Source organism: Humulus lupulus, chromosome 8 (assembly GCF_963169125.1).
Source record: "Humulus lupulus chromosome 8, drHumLupu1.1, whole genome shotgun sequence".
NCBI classification, from domain to species: domain Eukaryota; kingdom Viridiplantae; phylum Streptophyta; class Magnoliopsida; order Rosales; family Cannabaceae; genus Humulus; species Humulus lupulus.
Genome location: NC_084800.1, coordinates 20937998 through 20956195, shown reverse-complemented (window position 1 = coordinate 20956195; position 18198 = coordinate 20937998). Strand labels below are relative to the sequence as shown.

Genomic DNA, 18198 nt, shown 5'->3' with positions numbered 1-18198 from the left:
ACGCTCATCGTGGTCGATTCTTGCTACAAATGTGCATGTGTGTTAATTATTCGAACAGTGTTCAATTGGTCGGTAAAATCGGACAGTGTTCAACTAGTCGATACGTTCAAACAGTGTTCAACTGCTCAAATATTTTCCATATATTCTATATGTTTCACGAGTAATTATGTAATGCCCTGAATTCTCTGATGTGGTTTAGTGGCGGTTTAGTAGGCCGGGAAGGCCATAACTGTTTAATTACGCCATTAAATGAATATATGCATGTTTATGTGAATTATATTATAATATGATGTTATATGCATGCATGTGGGTCCACATTTGGAATAATATGACGTTTTGATAATTTGGCCCATTGAGGGTAAATTTGTGTATTTGGGTGCATGATGTGATTTGTGAATGAGATTCCATTATTATGGAGATATATTCGAGCTATTTGGCATGAGACGATCCTATTTAGTGGATTAGCGGTTTTGTCATAACGGGGTCAATTATTGGGTAATAAGAATGTTTATTTGATGATAAATTGGGAGTTATTGAGATTAGGGTGAAATTCTGGAAGTTTTGACTATAATGTCCCCGGGGAGGTTTTTGGGACCCCGAGCACTAGGTTTTATTTGAGGTTACTTAAGCTTGAAGTAGCTTGTCAGATAGAACGTACGTTAGAAAACCTCTCGTTCTTCCCCGTTAGTTCATTTTCACCGTTCGAAGCGTTTTTGAAGATATCTTGAGTTCTAGGAGTCAGAATCAGGCGAGGATTGAGGCATAGCAATCCTAGGAAAGATTAGAAGCTTCTTGACCGAATGATTTGACGAGAAAAAACCCAATCGAAGGTAATCTAAGTTTAAAGTTTTGAGTTTTTAGAGTTTCTAAACTTTGAATTGGACTTTGTGAATCATTGATTTTTTGGCTCGGTTGAACCTTGGGTTTTGATGGTTTTGGAGCATTGGGAAGCTTGGGAACTTTGCTTTGATAATTTGGTAATGTTTAGGCATGATTTTGGAGGCTTTGGGATGTTGGAGGACGATTTGGGCGTGTTCTGGGTTGGGTGCCGCGGCTCTGTTCTTGGAGAGTCGCGGCCCTTGCTTGAAGAAGCAGGTGGGGAAGTTGTGCCTGCTAGGCGCTGCGGCCCTTGTTTCAGAGGTGACTGGGGACCGCGGCCCTTGATGCCAGGGCCGCAGCCTTTGAGCAAGGTTGAGCCCGTTTGAGTGTTTTGGCCCCGGGAACATGGTTTTAGGCCTCAGGATCACTCCTACTACCCGGATTAGTGGGGATTGATGTCTCGGAGGATAGATATTGGTTTGGGAACCCTTGATTATCATTTTATTGATGATATCCTATATTGTGTTGTGATTAGGTGACCGCTAAAGGACTAAAAGCTAGACTGTTCTCAAGGGTTGTTCTTCTAATCATTCTAGCTCGAATCTGAGGTACGAAAACTGCACCCCGTATGTGACATGCATGACTATTCTTGAGGTATGTTGATTGTGTAAATGTGGACATGGATTGATTATTGAATGCTTAGTGAACCTTGCTCACTTGTGCATGGTACTGACTCATTAGTCAGAAGTGGCAAAGGTATCAGTATCAACTGTGAAGCTGTGACTCATTAGTCAGGTTCGGCAATGGTTCTGGGCACTGGTCACACGGTACTGACTCATAAGTCAGGACGGCCTTAGCGTGTTCAACGCAAGCCAATAAAGATTAGATCTAATCGATATCTGCATTGGATGACTCAAAGAGCATTAATGCCGGAGCGACCTTAAGTTCGATGAATATTATAAGCGCTTGTGTGACTTACCTATTAGTCACTGGCTAGTGGCTTACCTAGCAACTTACCTATCACTCTCTCGTCTGTTTAAGGCTAGTGGATTACCTAGCAGCCACTCTTCTGTTTGAGTTAGAGGCTTACCTATCAGTCTATTGTCTTATTAAGGCTAGTGGCTTACCTAGCAGCCACTTTTCTGTTTAAATTAGTGACTTGCTTGTCAGTCACCCAGTATGATTTTTCTAGAACCTCAAGTGATATTCACTTATCTGTTTAAGAGCTATAAGCTCTGTGTGATCATAATGATAATCATTTGATAATGTTTACATACAATACTGTGTTTTCTTGCTGGACTTTGGCTCATGGGTGCTATGTGGTGCAGGTAAAGGGAAAGAAAAGCTCACCCAACCTTGAGTGGAGAGCTTAGGTGGTGATGTGTACATATGCGGCCGCTTGACCACCACGGCCAAGGAGTTCTCAGAGAAACTAGGGGGTTTACCCTATTTTTGCCGCTTAGGTCGGCGGGTTTGTAATTTTGAAACAATAATGACTTTTTTTTTAGTTGTAAATAACTTGTAAATGTTCTTGTGGGCCCATGAACAGTTTTATGTATTAAATAAAACATATCATTTCCTTTTTGTTGGTTTTTCACCTTAGCCTGTTAATAACACTTAGAACACGTTTTTAACCAAAGGACTCGGGTAGCGGGTCAAATTTCCGGTTCACCGTAACGGTTCTGGGATAACCAGGGCGTTACAAATTAACTGCTCGAACAGATACGGTCAAGTAGCAAGTGACTAAGGATCTTTCAACCCTCGATCACTTGGGGGGCACATGGGGTATACTGGTAAATAATTTAACACAGGAAATAATAGCACGAGTTAAGATATCTGTTTTTAGGCTAATTTGTAAATTTTCGAAGTCCAAAAAGGGCATTAAGCTAACTTGTTTGACAAAAATTAAGTAACTTGGAATTTTTTAAAATTTCAAGTTAGAAGCAGATATTCGTGTGATAATAAACATTATGTTCATAAAATGTTAGAGCAATAAGAGTGTGAGAAAGTATACTTAGTAGGGACTTATGAAATGTCTAGAATTTCTAAGTTAGAAAACTAAGTATTCATGTGACAATATAAGGCATACATCAGAGTGACTTTACTATTCACAAAAAACTTATAATGTTTTAAGTCTAAAAAGACTTAGCATGTTTCAAGTTAGCGAAGAAAACTAAAGTATAAATGGCAACATCTTAACCATACAAGAAAAATATCAAAGTTACTTAGCAGCAGTTGTCTTCACAAAAGTATAAGAAAAAAGAGTACACTACTAGCCAGATCAAAGTTTAGCTGGTCAGGTGTAAAGTTTTCCTGGTCAGGAGAACAGATACAACTTCCCTGGTCGGCTGAGCACGTTTCACTGGTTGAGTAGGAAACTTTGTTGATGGATAGGAAGCTCTCAGGTCAGCTAAGAGTGTCTATTGGTCGGATAAACTAGACCCTGACTGGTTAACACCATCGTCAACATCCAGGACCTTCTCTGGTCGGAGTGATAGAGCAGGAGAGGCAGGCACATCAATCTTTGCCTGGGCTTCCACCAATTGATCATTCAAGACCTTGACCAGCTCATTATAGTCTACTGCTCGGTGTTGAGCATGACTAACAGTGATGAGTCCCTAGAGTGAACCAAACAAACATAAGTCAATCAATGCTAAGAAAAAATATTTACTACCCAGTAAAATATTTTCTAAGTAGTAAAAATATTTTTTATTCCCCAGATAAACATGTATGAGGGCAACAATAATAAGCAAAAAAATGTTGGTGCCTAAAAAGCATGAACCATTTTTTTTACAAGTCCAAAGACTTATGAGCGTGCGCGTTCGAGCGGATGGGGGCATGTATCCGATTGGTGGGTGTGTGCGTCCGAGCGGATGGGCATGTCCAATTGGTGGGCGTGTGCATCTGAGCAGCTGGGTCGTGCATCCAAGAGGCCTATTGCATCCGAGGAGGCCACGCCAAAGAGCCCGATGCTTCCGAGGGTCCGCGTCCGAGGGCTGCCATCCAAGAAGCCTGGTGCGTCCGAGGAGACTGGTACTTCCGAGGGTCCGCGTCCGAGGGCTGCCATCCAAGAAGCCAACGAGAGGTGTCCGAGGAGACATTGGCTAGCCATTCGAGCAGGCACACGCCCAAGCGGCTGGGCCGTGCGTCCGAGGAGCTGGAAAAGTGTCCGATCGGCTGGGCGCTGGTCCGAGTAGATGGCGTGCATCTGAGCTCTTCTTGTGGTGTCCGAACAGATGGAAGAGTGTCAGAGTGATGGTGCCCTGGTGTCCGAGTGATGGTGCCATTACATTCGAGCAGATGGTGGCATACCCGAGCGGCTTGGGGGGCATGTTTATGGTGCCCTTGGTGATTCTCAAAGAAGATGACCGATCGGCCATATACATGCTTTCCCAATAAATTATTTTCGAGGGGACAACAAATCTCAAGGGCATAGGACACAAACATGTTTTTCTTACTCATGGGGTACTACAATAAGATCAAAAAATGGAATTTGAAGAATTCATAAGAAAAGTTCAACCGTGGGTTTACTACAAAAGTGAAAGTTACTGATCTGATGGAAGCTTTTGGATGACCTCAAAAACATTTTGCTAGAGAAAAATTTTATCATACGAGTAAATCATATAATAAACTTTGGGGGAGCAAATGTTATCCCCGAAATTTCAGTTCAATGACGTGGCAATCAAAAGTGACAAGTGGCAATGCATGGTCAGTAAATGGCACATTAATAGTCAATAAATGTATTGGCTCTTCGGAGTTGTGATATTACTGGTCATGAAAATTATTTATCTGGTTTGGAAGTGATTTGGCTGACCAGGTAGAATTTTTGTCCGACCGGTAAAGATTTTTGACTGACCAGTAAAATGTTCTGGCCGACCAGTGGAGTATTTTGGCCGACCAGTCATTTGTTTTGCTAGACCAAAAATGTGTCATGCTAGACTAGAAATATGTCATGCTAGACCAGAGATGTGTCATGCTAGACCAGAGGTGTGCTAGAGGAGTGCTTTGCCTATACCGACCAGAGGTGTGCTAGAGGTGCTTGCCTATGTTGACCGGTGAGTTGTCTTGGCCGATCAGTCACTTCGGGGATGGATTTGGTTGGTCCACGGATCAGAATCTCAGATGTTACCATCTAGTGATTCTTCAGAAAAGCCTCAGTAACAGCTTCAACCCGAATCATTCTCAACTGCCGCGAGAATCTCTAAGATATCCCAGAATAATAGCTATATTATTGTAATTTAAATTCATTTATATTTTATTAATTAAAGTCTGTTAGAAGAACCAAGGACCCGGTCAAAGGGATATATCTGATGTACGATCCATGAGCCTATAAATAAATGGCTCATGGCATCATTTATGGGGATCTGATCTTTTGAGACTGAAAAAAACTCTCTAGTTTTGAGACTTTGGGCATTCTTTAGGAATTTTCTAAGAGAGATTAGAGAGAGAAAGATTGTATTCTTTAGAGAGAGAAACTCTGTATTTTTCTACTTACACTTGAGAAACTCAGTTGACACAAGTTCATCTGATCTTAAGTGTAGATCTATATATCACAACTCCAATTGGATAGCTATTACCAATAAATTGGGGCTGAACCACTATAAAATTATCAGTGTCGTATTTTCTCTTGAAGATTTACTATAGTTTTGACGTCTATTCGTCATTGGCCAAAATCGCAGTCAACAACTTCCAAGTACAAGAACTTACCATAAAAATGTCATAACTAAGCTTAATCCACTTCTTTAGATTTTATTTCACTTTGATCTCCTTAGAATCTCTTCAAGCCAGCCAATAAATGGTTTTTGGTTTTCTTTTCTCTTTGTTTTTCAGAGTCTTGGTCGTGGAAAGTGATAAGGTTGATGGCAATCCTTTATTTTCAATGACTTGGCCTTATTGTATTAAAATTTGACACCTTTCACCTTATCATTTCACTTTTTGACTTATGAAAACCTTATCACTTCAATAATTTCGACTTATTCATATGCTAGGCCTATTCTCCTTATGTGTGAAACACTCAAACCAAACCTTAGATCCATATGAGTTCATACCCAATAGTTATGCTTACCCGATTGAGCGTAGCGCACTTATGCTAAGCTCGTTTTGACTTTGCGTCAACACCACTGATTATGTATAACTCCCATCATGACTTGATGATAACTCTACAAAATAGAGTTATTTCACCACATTTTTTATTCTAATTGTTGCTTAGTCTTTGAGTTTTTAATTAATTTATTAAGCTTTTAAGTAATTTTGAATTTATTGGTTTATTTTGATTTTATATATTTTTGTATGTTTTTATATTTATTTTGTTGTAAAATGTTGTAGTTAATTATTTGAATTATTATTGTTTAATTTGAGGTAAAAAAATGTTGTATTATTGAACTTAAATGTTAAATATAAATTGAGTTATAATTAATATTTTCAAATAATTAACTTGATTTATTTTATAGTTGAAAATATTTTATTATGATTCATTTTATGTTTATTGTGTAGGGAATTTATTACATTTTTGGGCTTTGAAAAGTATGGAAAAAAAAATGGCAAAACTGGAAAGAGAAGCTACCTAGGCCCGAAGCCCAGCCCAGCCCAGGCCCACGCTCCCAACAACTGCCTCCAGTCCCAACCCGTGCGGCCCACCTGCCACCAGCAGCCATCCTAGGCCCACTCAGGCCTCCTGCCCAGCCGAAGTCCCAGGCCCACTCAGGCCTCCTCCCGGCCAGCCAACCCCTTCGGCCCAACCTTCCAGCCCACTTGACCCAGCCTCCCAAAGCCTCCTGCCCAGCCGACTGCCACACCCACCAAGCCACCAACAATTTCCCTTAGCCCATCATTTGTCCCCTTGTCCTTGTCCCTAAAATGCCATTTTTACCCAATTTTTCTACAACATTTTACTCAAAAATCATCATTACTCCTACAATTTACCTCTATTTTCCATATTATAACTAATTTAATTAATCTAATAAATTTAATTAATTATTTTAATAATCTCATTTTGGCTATAAATATGTAATTTCAAGACTATTTTATGTGCTTAATTTTTTGTTGCCATCTTCTTTCTACCATTCTCTCTTCCATTTTGGTGTTTTTCAAGAGCATTTTCAAGTATGTATTTTATTTATTTTGTAATTTATATTCTAGTTATGTGCTTCTAATCTTTTTCATAAGATTATTAAGATCATGATGAAGCAACTTGTAACTAGATAATATTTATGTTGTATGTTGATTTCCCTTGTAATGCAACAAAGTTTATGGATTTTTCTTCTTCATATATGTCTTTTATCTTTAATATCTCATAATTTGGATTGTTAGATAATATTGCACTTTGTTCTTCATTTTGCAAAACATAATATTCTTTGTGTAAGATGTGTCATTAAAATGTATACATCCAATGCTTAGAACAAAAATATTATGTTTTGCCTTATAAATAATGTTATTTGATTTTTTGTTATTTCATTAGGTTGATTCACATTAAATACTTTTAAATTATACTTTTTTGAAAAGTGAAGAAAAATCCTATCTTTTTAGAAATAGTTTGTGCTTAAAATTATAAATCTATTTGGAAAATGATAGTTTTACTATCACTAAAACTTAAGAATCAATATACTAATAAGTATTATTAAACTTACATTTTGTGGATTCTAGTATCTTAATAATCTTTCATTTTAATACTTATTTTCAAATCATTATTGGTTTATTTTCATTATCTTAAATAGCTTTATTTTAAATATTTTATTTTATGTTCATGACATTAAATCTCATTAATCTTTGGAGTTAGGTTAGAATTTATTAATTTTTGTTTAAAATAGTTTCTTTTTTTATTTTAGACAACTCCTTTGATTTCGATCTCATGCTTACACGAACACTATACTTCATATACGATTCATGCGCTTGCGAGTTATAAATTTTTAAAACATACTCATTTTGGGTCAATCACTTGATCTAATGGTTCTAAAACCATTTTTACTTCATCAATGAGACCTTAATCATATCTCAATTATATTTGGTAAATCCACTAATACTTAATTTTACACTGAAATACTAGTAGTCGACATTGTACTATTTTTCACCGCTTAACATATTTTGCATTCTATATCTCACTTTTCTCACTTGATTTCATGTCTTGTCCATATTTTCCATCATTTCTTATATCTCGAGCACATCAAACACCCATAAAAGATAACTCAAACATCACAAGGTTAATAATATTGAACATACACATAGACATCATAATATCATATACACAACTTTTATACTTATACATGAAAACACTTATAAGAATATGCATATGCTCAAATTACACATATTGCATGATATGTAATGCAATGCAATCATGTGATTATTAGCTATATTATATAAAAATAATGTGGGTGCTACGAAAAGATTAATGAAAATGACATTATTGTCAAAATTATACAAAATGACATATATTTGGGATACCTATTAAATTTGTCATATAGATGAAATAGGGTATACTATTAAGCATATACCGTGAAATTTCCAAACTAGGATGACTTGTTATTCAAAAGTTGATTCTTTATTAGGTGATGTTACTTTTTTAGTTGTTATGGTGTTAGACAATTTTATTTTTAATTGGTATTATTTTTATTTTTTAATAATATAATTATATATCATATATTATACAATATACATTTATAATGTATTAGTGTTAATTTTTTTGATAGAAAAATATTAGAGTACTTTAATAAACCCTTAGTATACTTATTAATGTTAATTTTTTTCGGACAAAAATATTATTTTTAACAATTTTCATTGTTTGAGGGGTATTTTTACCAAGATGTCATAATTTAGGGGGAAAAAGTCTGCAAGTGTTATAGTTCATGAGAAAAATGCTATGTTGATTTGCCACATCAGCCAACCGTTAAATATTTTGGACGAAATGTAACAAAATGATGTATTTTCAATAGTTTCTATAGTCCAAGGATATTTTTTATCCAAACAAAAAATTTTGAGGGCAAGAGTCTACATGTATTATAATTTGGGAAAAAAAGCCTTTTTATCCTTAGTTACAAAATTAGGTCATTCACATCAATTTCTCTATATTATAATATTATGATAATTTTGTAGGTCAAATAATATATTTGAAAAAAATAGTTTTAAAAAAATGAAGGATGTATTTAAAACCAATAAAAATAATTTAAAAAGAACACACAAAAAAGAAAAAAGAAATTACATGCAGTACCCAAATCTAGTTAGCCCCTTCTATTTTAACCCAGAATTTTAAAACTATTAATGAATACTCACTTTTCTAATTACATTGTCTATTTTATCATTTGTAGGTTTTGAAATATAAAGCACAATCATTTGAAATATAAAACACCAGGTTTTGAAATGTAAACTACAAGCCAAAAATGTAAACTAATATAAATTATAAAAAAAAAATATGTAACTTTATAATCAATGAAAGATAAAAGTGGATAGTTTTCAAAAAAATCCCCAAAAAAAAGAAGGTACAGTGTAACTTATGATTCAAATTGTGTATTTGTGTTTGTTAAAAATAAATTGTGTATTTGGGCTACATTAAGCATAGGCCCAATTATTATTTGGGCGTGGCCCAATTATTACACACCGGCGCATTTTAGTAGTCGTCGTCTTTTATCCCGAAACGTTGTTCCTCGCACTTTCTTTTCTCCTCGCTCAGTGCTCAGGTCTAAACTCGAGAGAGATGATTTCTTTTCAGTTGCCAATAAAATTTAGGGCTCTAGGTTTTTATTCATGAATTTGGAATGCGATTAAATCGAGGATATTTTGGCGAGTTTTTTTTTTTTTACAATTTTCAATTCAGCTTGAGCTTTTTCTATGAGGTAAGAATCATAATCTTGTATTGTTATGTTTGAACTTGAATAAATAATCATTTAATGATTTTTTTTTCTGACACGAGTATGCTAATTCAATAAATAAAAGTAGTTTTTAATTTTTATTTTTTATGATTTACTTATTTGATAGGTGTGATAAGAAAAATGGTTCTTTGAGAATTTTAAATTGAGGGTTTGGTTTTGTTTCTCTTTCTGATTTTAGGTTATGAGATAGAAGATTTGATGGCCTTGTTGATCTAGGTCAGAATTGAATAATCCTCTTGAAATCAGGGTGACAAAAGTTACTGGGTGCTGGTGTTGATTCATGGAGATGAATGAATGAATTGCAGTTTGGATGTCGAGGGTAAAAAGTTTTTTAGGGTTATAATTTTTTGTTAGGATTTGGTGTTCACCTCGAGTGTTTTGGTGGGCCTACTCAATTTTCGAGCTTTACATGGATGACACCGAAGATGATGCAAGGTACCCACCAAATCCTTATGGGGGAAACCACCATCAGGGCTATGGTTCTTCCCATCGCCAAAAGCTCCCTGTTCAGAGTGGTCCATATTCTAGACCAGTTGGTGATCAGTATGTTGATGAGGACGATGAAGAGGAAGATGAAGATGACGAACTAGGAGAGGAAGAAGATGACAACGACAATGGTCAAAATAATGGGTATCCACCAGTGGACAAAAATGTTGGTGACGATGAAGACAATGACGATGATGATGTCGAGGAGGAGCATGAGGATGAGGAGGACGACGAGAATGATGAGGCTGAGGATGAAGATCATGATAAACGACAAGGTTATGGTAGAAAGAATGACGATGAAGATTTGCAGAGACACCCCAAAAAGCGAAAGTTGATAAGTTTAGTTTCGAGTTATGAGTTTGCTCCTCGTGTGCCATCAGCACCACCATCAGCTGCAACGGCCTCTACGGCAAGAGTATCATTTGGTGGTCGGAGTTCACTCACAGATTGGACAGAGAGGGAAACGTTTGTTCTGTTAGATGCTTGGGGCGAACGCTTTCTTCAACGTGGAAAGAAGAGCCTTCGGTCTGAGGAATGGCAAGAGGTTGCAGAGAAAGTATCTGAGGTGTCAAAGATTGATAGGACAGATACCCAATGTCGCAATCGTCTTGATACCTTGAAGAAGAAGTACAAAAAAGAGAAGGCTAACTCAAGTATGGGTGGAACTAGCAAATGGAGTTATTTCAAAAAGATGGATCTTTTATTATCGACTGCTAATCAGCAGCCTGGACTTTCTTGTGGGATGGATTCGGGAGAGTATGTTTTCATGAATCCCAGGGTGTATTTGAACTGTGCTAATGGGTTAGATGAAATGAGGGATAGTCCCGGGAACTCAGAATCCGAAGGAAGTGATGACTCAGATGGGCTTCCGCCAAAAAAGAGAAGATCTGGAAGGGACAACGACTGCGATGAAGGGTCTTCATTTGGATTGCTTGCTAATACTATCCATAAATTTGGGGAGATATATGAGAAGATAGAAGACAGTAAAAGACAGCAGATGGCCGAGCTAGAGAAGATGAGAATGGATTTCCAAAGAGATTTGGAGGTGCAGAGAAGGCAGATCATTGAGAGAGCACAGGCTGAGATTGAGAAGATACAGCAAGGTGGTGATGATGATGATGATGAGGAGATTGACGACTCTGCTGAGAATGCCAGTGGGTGATGTATCATTTTATAGTTTCAGTTAGCATGTTACTTAATATTTGAGAGCCTTTTGGCCCCCCATTTTATTTTCTGAGGCAATAAATATTGTTAATGCTATGAAGATTGTTAATGTTGTGTCTAGTATGGTACAATAACTATTTCATGGTTCACTTAGCTTTCTAATTTCTTTTAAGTGAGATTGGTTGCCACTTGCCATCGGCTGCGTCAATTTCTTTCAGGGAGCACAATTTTCATCAGAAGCTCATTTTACACAACCTCAAATGAGTATTTGTCTGAGTTTAGTATGAATGGATAGATCAATTGGTTTAAGTTATTCAGTTTTCTTTTTCCTAGTTTTTATACGATTGAGTGCAAACGCATCAAAGGAAATTATTTGTTAACTATGCCAACCATTTAGGAATTGAGAAAGTGGGAAAGGCGACATTGATTCGTCAAGGATGATTATGAAGTGAGTAGACCATGCACATGTATAGAGGCATATTGGAACTCATTGCAATGCAGTATTACATTTCATTTGAAAAACGAAATAAATAGTTCTAGAAGGGAAAAAAATATACCAAATATAACGATGAGACTCATGAGCGACAGCACAAAGACACTTAGGAAAAAGTAAAGGTCTGATCCCCTTCATCCCAAACAACAAAGGAGCAGACAAAAGTAAAAAAAAAATAAGTAACAAATCTCTCTTAAAAACCCCCCTAAAAAAAATCCGGATTCCAGAGACCCACTTAATAGTAGTAAAACCTGGAAGATCACCAAATAAAATTGGCTTTACATATGATGAAGTCTGACATGCCACCAACCATCCATTTGATCCCCTTACCGTTGTTAGCCCCACCATAATAAGTGTCTCAGGCAGAAAGGAGAAAGTGTTTCTTATACATGGGAAACGATTTCTTTGCAGCATAAAAATCATGAAAATGGCAAAACACTAATCTACAGAACTATGCAGAAGTTGGGGTAGCTTCGGTCTCCATTGGCTCAGCTGGGGCCGGAGGTGCTTCTCCGGACTCGGCTGCTGTCTCGGCACTATTGGCATTATTGGAACTAGCATGAGCATCACCACCACGAGGTTGCTGCTCACTGCCCTGGGGAGGTGGGGTTGGTGGTGCCTCTGGGGTAGCTGGCTTGGCAGGAGCTGGTTTAGGCTTCATCATTATGGGCCTACAGAATCTGCTCGCACAAAACAGGGAATATTAATAACAAGATTAACTGAATCATATAAACAATCACTGGCGGAAAATATTGCAGCAATATAAGCCTTTCAAATGCAATTATGCATAGAACACTAGACTTCATTCTCACCAGTTCGACCTAATTAATCACTGAAATATTCCAGGATTTTCATCACAACATGGATAAAAGTAAAAACCAAGAGCGCAAGGATAGTAAATTACCTGTCAAGTGCTTCAGCCTTCTTCCTTACATCAGCGTACAATAGGACTGGAGACGCATATTTTGGAAGTGAATCCTGCTGCTGCTTCTTCTCTCTTAACCAGGCCTCGGCCTCGACACACTCGTTCAAGACCTTTACCAAGACAAGTAGAAGAAGAGTTTTCAGATTAATGCTCAAAGATTCAAGACAACGTACAAGAACAGGGAAATCTAACTACCTTCTGTTTCTCGGATAAATCAATATGATCAAATTTGGGATCGGTTGATACAGCTGCTTCTCTGTAACTATTAACACAATAAACTAGTTGATCAACCACAGCTCCCCTCTCTGTGTGCTCCTTGTATCGTTCTTCAATGGGGTCACCTTGCTGCAAATTTTACAAGTAAGCGATCAGACATTTAGACTTGCAGTGAAGTATAAAAATTAACTTAAATTAATTTAAAAAGAGTGAAACAGACACTAAGCTGGTTCTCCAAGAAAGACTTACCTTCTTCAGCTCCTCAAGCTTTGCAATGTAAACACCTTTAGTTTCATCTTCACCATCTTCATATAACCAGTCCTCTACAACCTGAAGCTTGTTAATAAGCTCTTCCTTCTCTGAAGGGGTGACAAATTCCTCATACTTGTCATTAAGCTGGAGAAGCAAAAGATATTTGTTAGCTCAAACAAAATCCAGAGAATGCAGAAACAATATGATGTAGTACATGTGCATTTCCATACCTTGTTTCTCATATCATAGACGTATGCCTCAACGGCATTTTTCTTGTCTTTTGTCTCTTCCATTACACGATCTTGTAAAGCCATTTCAAATTCCTTCTCTACTGCTTTTTCCAGGTCAGCTGGACTCATTCCTCCATAAACAAACTCCACAACAGGAATATTTGTTTTCTTCACCTTCCTCTTTGGAGCATCAACCTGCACAAACAAGCAATAGTTATGAAAGAAGCCAAGTTGTTACACAAGCAGAAGGTATATACTAGGATAATCGCACGGGTGACACCAAGGTAAAAACAATTCCCCATATATTTAATTAAACATTCAACAAGGAAAGATGCTCTTTTATACGCACACAGAAACAACCATTCTCTTCTCTGCCACTGATCTAACCTTTCTCACAGTACAATATATTTTACTCGAAGTTCAAGGTGAAAGGAACATATTTGTCTATGTCACTGAGTGCTTCATAGATAATGCCAATCGAGGACTCAACATAAATTACTTATCACATATCACAGATTTTGAAATAAAAAAATAAAGAAAAATAATAAAATTGGAAATTCATGAAGATGAATAACATTGTACCTTGGTATCTGTTTCCATCTGGACAGGCTTGTCTCCCGACTCAGGAACACCATTTTCAGCACCAGAAGCATCAGTAGTTCCCTTGGCATCTTGCATATTCACATCAGCTTCAGTGGAACTAGGGGGAACAGTATCACTGGAAGCTTCATCAGTCTCCATCTTGTTAGCTTCTTTAGGTGCTTCCTTTGAGACGGGAACTTCAACCTCTTCCTCCTCCAAAAGCTAAAACAAGTCAAAGTGAATATACAAAGTCCGAAAACTTATTAAGTACGATTAAATCCAGAAGATCAATTTTAGACTTACTGTTGCTGACTCTACAGAGACAATTCCATGCAGGTTCAAGCGAGCCTTGACCTTCAATTTTGAGCGTTCACCTCTTGCACATTGGAAAGGACCAATCTATACGCACAAACATCACCCACGCCAATATAATCAACCAAACAAAACCTTTAAACCCTATCCTAAGCAGCTAACTCACAGGATAAATTTTAATATTAAGAGTTTGAAGACTTACAGTGTAAGTGCTGATCTTAGCAGGCGCCTGCAAGTCAGTGGCATCAGCATACTGCACATCAACTGAGAAAGTACCTGATCGATAAAATGTCAGAGCCTTAATACTTGGCAGTGGATTTCCTTTGGGAAACACAACTGTACTTTGTTGATTTTCAGCCCCTCCATTCTGGGCATCTGGGGCAGAGCCCTTCCACGACAAAGCAATTGAGAAGGGGAAGCTCTCGTTCACCTTCAGATTAAAACAAAAGTGAGATACTTAACATCACAAGAAGGCAATTGAAAGAAAATAAATAATTCCCGAATGCATCAACCAAAGCATAAATTATGGGTGGCAAAGCAAAAACTAAATAGCACACCACACCATTTGTTACAAAGCCCAGGAAAGGAAATATACCTGAAACTCGCGCACTTTAAAGGTCGGGCTAAGAATAGCACATTCCAAGGCACAGCCCCTGGCAACACACTCACTTGCATTCATTGTTCGCCTAGGCTCCTTCTTGAAGAACTCTGTCAAAATTTTCACCATAGCAGGAACACGAGAGCCTGAACCAACCACCTCAACAGTATGGATGTTATCCACTGTAAGACCAGCATCGGCAAGAGCCTTTTCCAGTGGTTTTTTCACACGTTCCAAAATTGGAATACTGATTTGTTCAAATTCATCCCGCTTGATGTATCCCCGGACATCCTTCTCGTCCACTAAGCACTCTATATTCAAAGGTGCCTCGGGATTAGCACTTAGCATTTTCTTCAGCTTCTCACAACCAGCCCTAAGCCTTAGGCAAGCCTTGGCATTCTGATAAACATCAATCTTGTACTCTTCCTTAAATTTCTCAGCAAAATGCTGGAACAGTGCTTCATCGAAGTCTCTACCTCCCAAAGACCGATCAAAGGAATGAGCCAAAATTTTCAGCTGGCCCTTCTTAAAGCCAGCAATACAAACTTGCATGCTCGCATGTCCAATATCAACAAAGGCAACATTCACTTGATCATTTTCTGGCAAATCCGTCTTATAAATTCCATAGGCCAGGGCAGTTGCTGTAGTTTCATGAATCAAACGTAGTGGGTGCAAACCTGCAATTGTGGCTGCATCCAACATAGCTCTTCTCTGAAGGTCAGTAAAGTATACGGGAATACCAATACAGCAATCAACAACTGCTGCATTCAGATTCTTTTCAGCTATACTTTTTAGATCTGACAATACCATTCCCAAAACTTGGGTTGGTGTAAACGTCCTTGTTTCTCCCAAATAACGAGCATGAATCAAGGGAAAGCCGTCAGGCCCTTCAGTAACAGTAAAAGGAAACGACTTGAGATCCTTTTGCAACTCAGGATCAGAAAATTGCCGACCAATAAGCCTCTTAATCTGAGCTATTGAGTTCTTTGGATTCATCATGGTTGAAGCAGCTCCCGCTGTCCCAATAAACCGCTGCTTGTCTCCAAAGCATACAATAGCAGGAGTTTCACGCTTGGACTCGTCATTGAGGACTACATCAATACCCCTCTGCCTAGCAACGGCTACAATGCAGCTTTCATTGCCGAAATCAAAACCAACCACGCTCATCCTCGCTAAACTTTAGCCAATTTAATCTGGAAATTCATAAATTTAATTTTAAAAAACCATCAGTTAAGTTCACAATAAAAAGTGAATACTTGTTGCGATAATACTTCAACGTTTAGGGCGCTCCAATTTGAATTGCATGCCATTCCCAATAAGATAACACAAAAGGCAGCCAAGCACAGTCAAATCACATCAACCTAACACGCATAATAATACAAGAGAAAAGAAAACAAATAAACAACCCTAAAAATAAATAAACCCCAGTTCAGCAAACAACCTAACCTAACTAAAAAACACGATCCTGCAATAAACAACTAAATAATCTCTACTTCAAAGAAAAAATCACCCTATTTTCAAGAACTAGCACCACAACCACCAACCAGTTCAAAATAACAGGAATGAATCTAAAATAAGGGCAAACGAAATTATTAACAGTATAATAAGCAAATCCCTGGCGGAAAATTCCAACCCAATGGCATAAAGATTCAGATCTAACAGTAGTCTGCAAATAGAGATCTGACTCATCTGAATCTGAAATGTAAACTAGGGTTTGGGAGCGTACCTTGAGACCGATCCACGCAGATGGTGAAGTGAGGAGTAGAGAGAGAGACAGAGAGAGAGAGACAGAGAGAGAGAGAGAGAGAAAGGTTTGGGAGGTTTCTGGATGACTCTATAGAAAAACACAAACAAGGAAACGAAGAGGTTGGTTGTGACGGAGGTCTTTTTATTTAGGGCCTAAGATATAGAACAGCACAACAACACCCAGGGATTTGTGTGGAATTTTCTAGTTTCTTTTGTTTTTTCCAATTTTTAATAAATATATAAATATTCAATGTATTTTATAGAGGAAGAAGTAGGGAGTGGTCAAAAGTTTCCGAGAGGCGTCTAGGAGGGATACCCACCTCTTTTCTTCTAGAAAGATCTTACAAAAAGCACAATTTTTTGTATTTTTTAAATAAATATTATTTTTAATTACTATTGGGCTTTAGGTATGGGCCAGACTATGGAAGTCTTTAAAAGAGTTTTACATTTGTAATCACGTGTTTTTTTTTCTTTTTTTGCCAATTTTATTTGGCATCTTTACAATTATACACATATAATATAAAATAATTACAAAATTCACCTTCAAAATTTTATTTATAAAAATATATTATCACATCATAAAAAAATAACAGATTCTGAAAGTAATATACTTGAATTTGAAATTTTCCCAGAAACTCATTTTTCTCATTTTTTCTGGGTTGTAAAAAGTAATATTTTGGTTACTTAAAATGTTAATTAGTTACCAAATTAGTTACTTTTTCATGAAAATTTTATTTTTAGAGCATATTATTTTATATACATTTTGGTTATCTCCAAAACTTATTTGTTTATACTTTTTTATCTTGAGACACCGATTAGTCATTTTTAAGTTATATTATAGTGTCTTATTATTTAAAATATTTTTACGTTGTCGATTAGTCATTTTTTATAAACTAATGAGTTACAATAAAGTATAACAAATTACTATATATCTTATTATTAAAAGTTAATTTTAGTATACTATATAGTAACTTTTTTAATGAAAAGTTTCAATTCACTTTTTAGTGACTAATGTATTTTACATGGGAGTTGTAACGCCCTGGTTACTCCAAGATCGTTACTGTGAACTTTGAACCGTATTTAACTCGCTAATCGAGTCATTTGGTTATAAACGTGCATTGAGGTGTTATTAATAGGCTAAGGTGAAAAATCTCGATAAAAAGGAAATGATATATTTTATTTAAAATATAAAACTGTACATGGGCCCACAAAAACATTTACAATTTATTTACAAACCAAAACGGTCATTACAGTGTAAAATTACGACCTGCACGACCTAAGCGGCAAAAATAGGGTTAACCCCTAGTTCCTCTGTGAAACACCTTAGCCGTGGTGGTCAAGCGGTCGCATATGTACACATCGCCACATAAGCTCTCCACTCAAGGTTGGGTGAGCTTTTCTTTCCCTTTACCTACACCACATAGCACCCGTGAGCCAATGTTCAGCAAGAAAACTCATTATTGCATGTATACAATATCAGATGATGATTATGATAATCATGCAGGGCTTATAGCCCT

General features: G+C 37.0%; 2 protein-coding genes across 2 annotated transcripts; one reads left to right on the top strand and one right to left on the bottom strand.

The window, feature by feature from the left end:
- The first annotated feature begins 9448 nt into the window (after positions 1-9448).
- Positions 9449-11476, top strand: LOC133795944 (trihelix transcription factor ENAP1-like). The gene is made up of 2 exons (XM_062233429.1): positions 9449-9641; positions 9856-11476. The coding sequence occupies exon 2, from the start codon at positions 10087-10089 to the stop codon at positions 11323-11325; it is 1239 nt and encodes a 412-aa protein (XP_062089413.1). The 5' UTR covers positions 9449-9641; positions 9856-10086; the 3' UTR covers positions 11326-11476.
- A 338-nt stretch (positions 11477-11814) lies between these two features.
- On the bottom strand, positions 11815-16884 carry LOC133795943 (heat shock 70 kDa protein 14-like). The gene is made up of 10 exons (XM_062233428.1): positions 16662-16884; positions 14933-16128; positions 14540-14767; positions 14329-14424; positions 14026-14247; positions 13444-13638; positions 13211-13357; positions 12941-13090; positions 12725-12855; positions 11815-12500 (listed from the first exon to the last, which is right to left on the bottom strand). Exons 2-10 carry the CDS (start codon positions 16100-16102, stop codon positions 12272-12274), a joined length of 2568 nt encoding a protein of 855 aa, XP_062089412.1. The 5' UTR covers positions 16103-16128; positions 16662-16884; the 3' UTR covers positions 11815-12271.
- Between the last annotated feature and the right edge of the window lie 1314 nt (positions 16885-18198).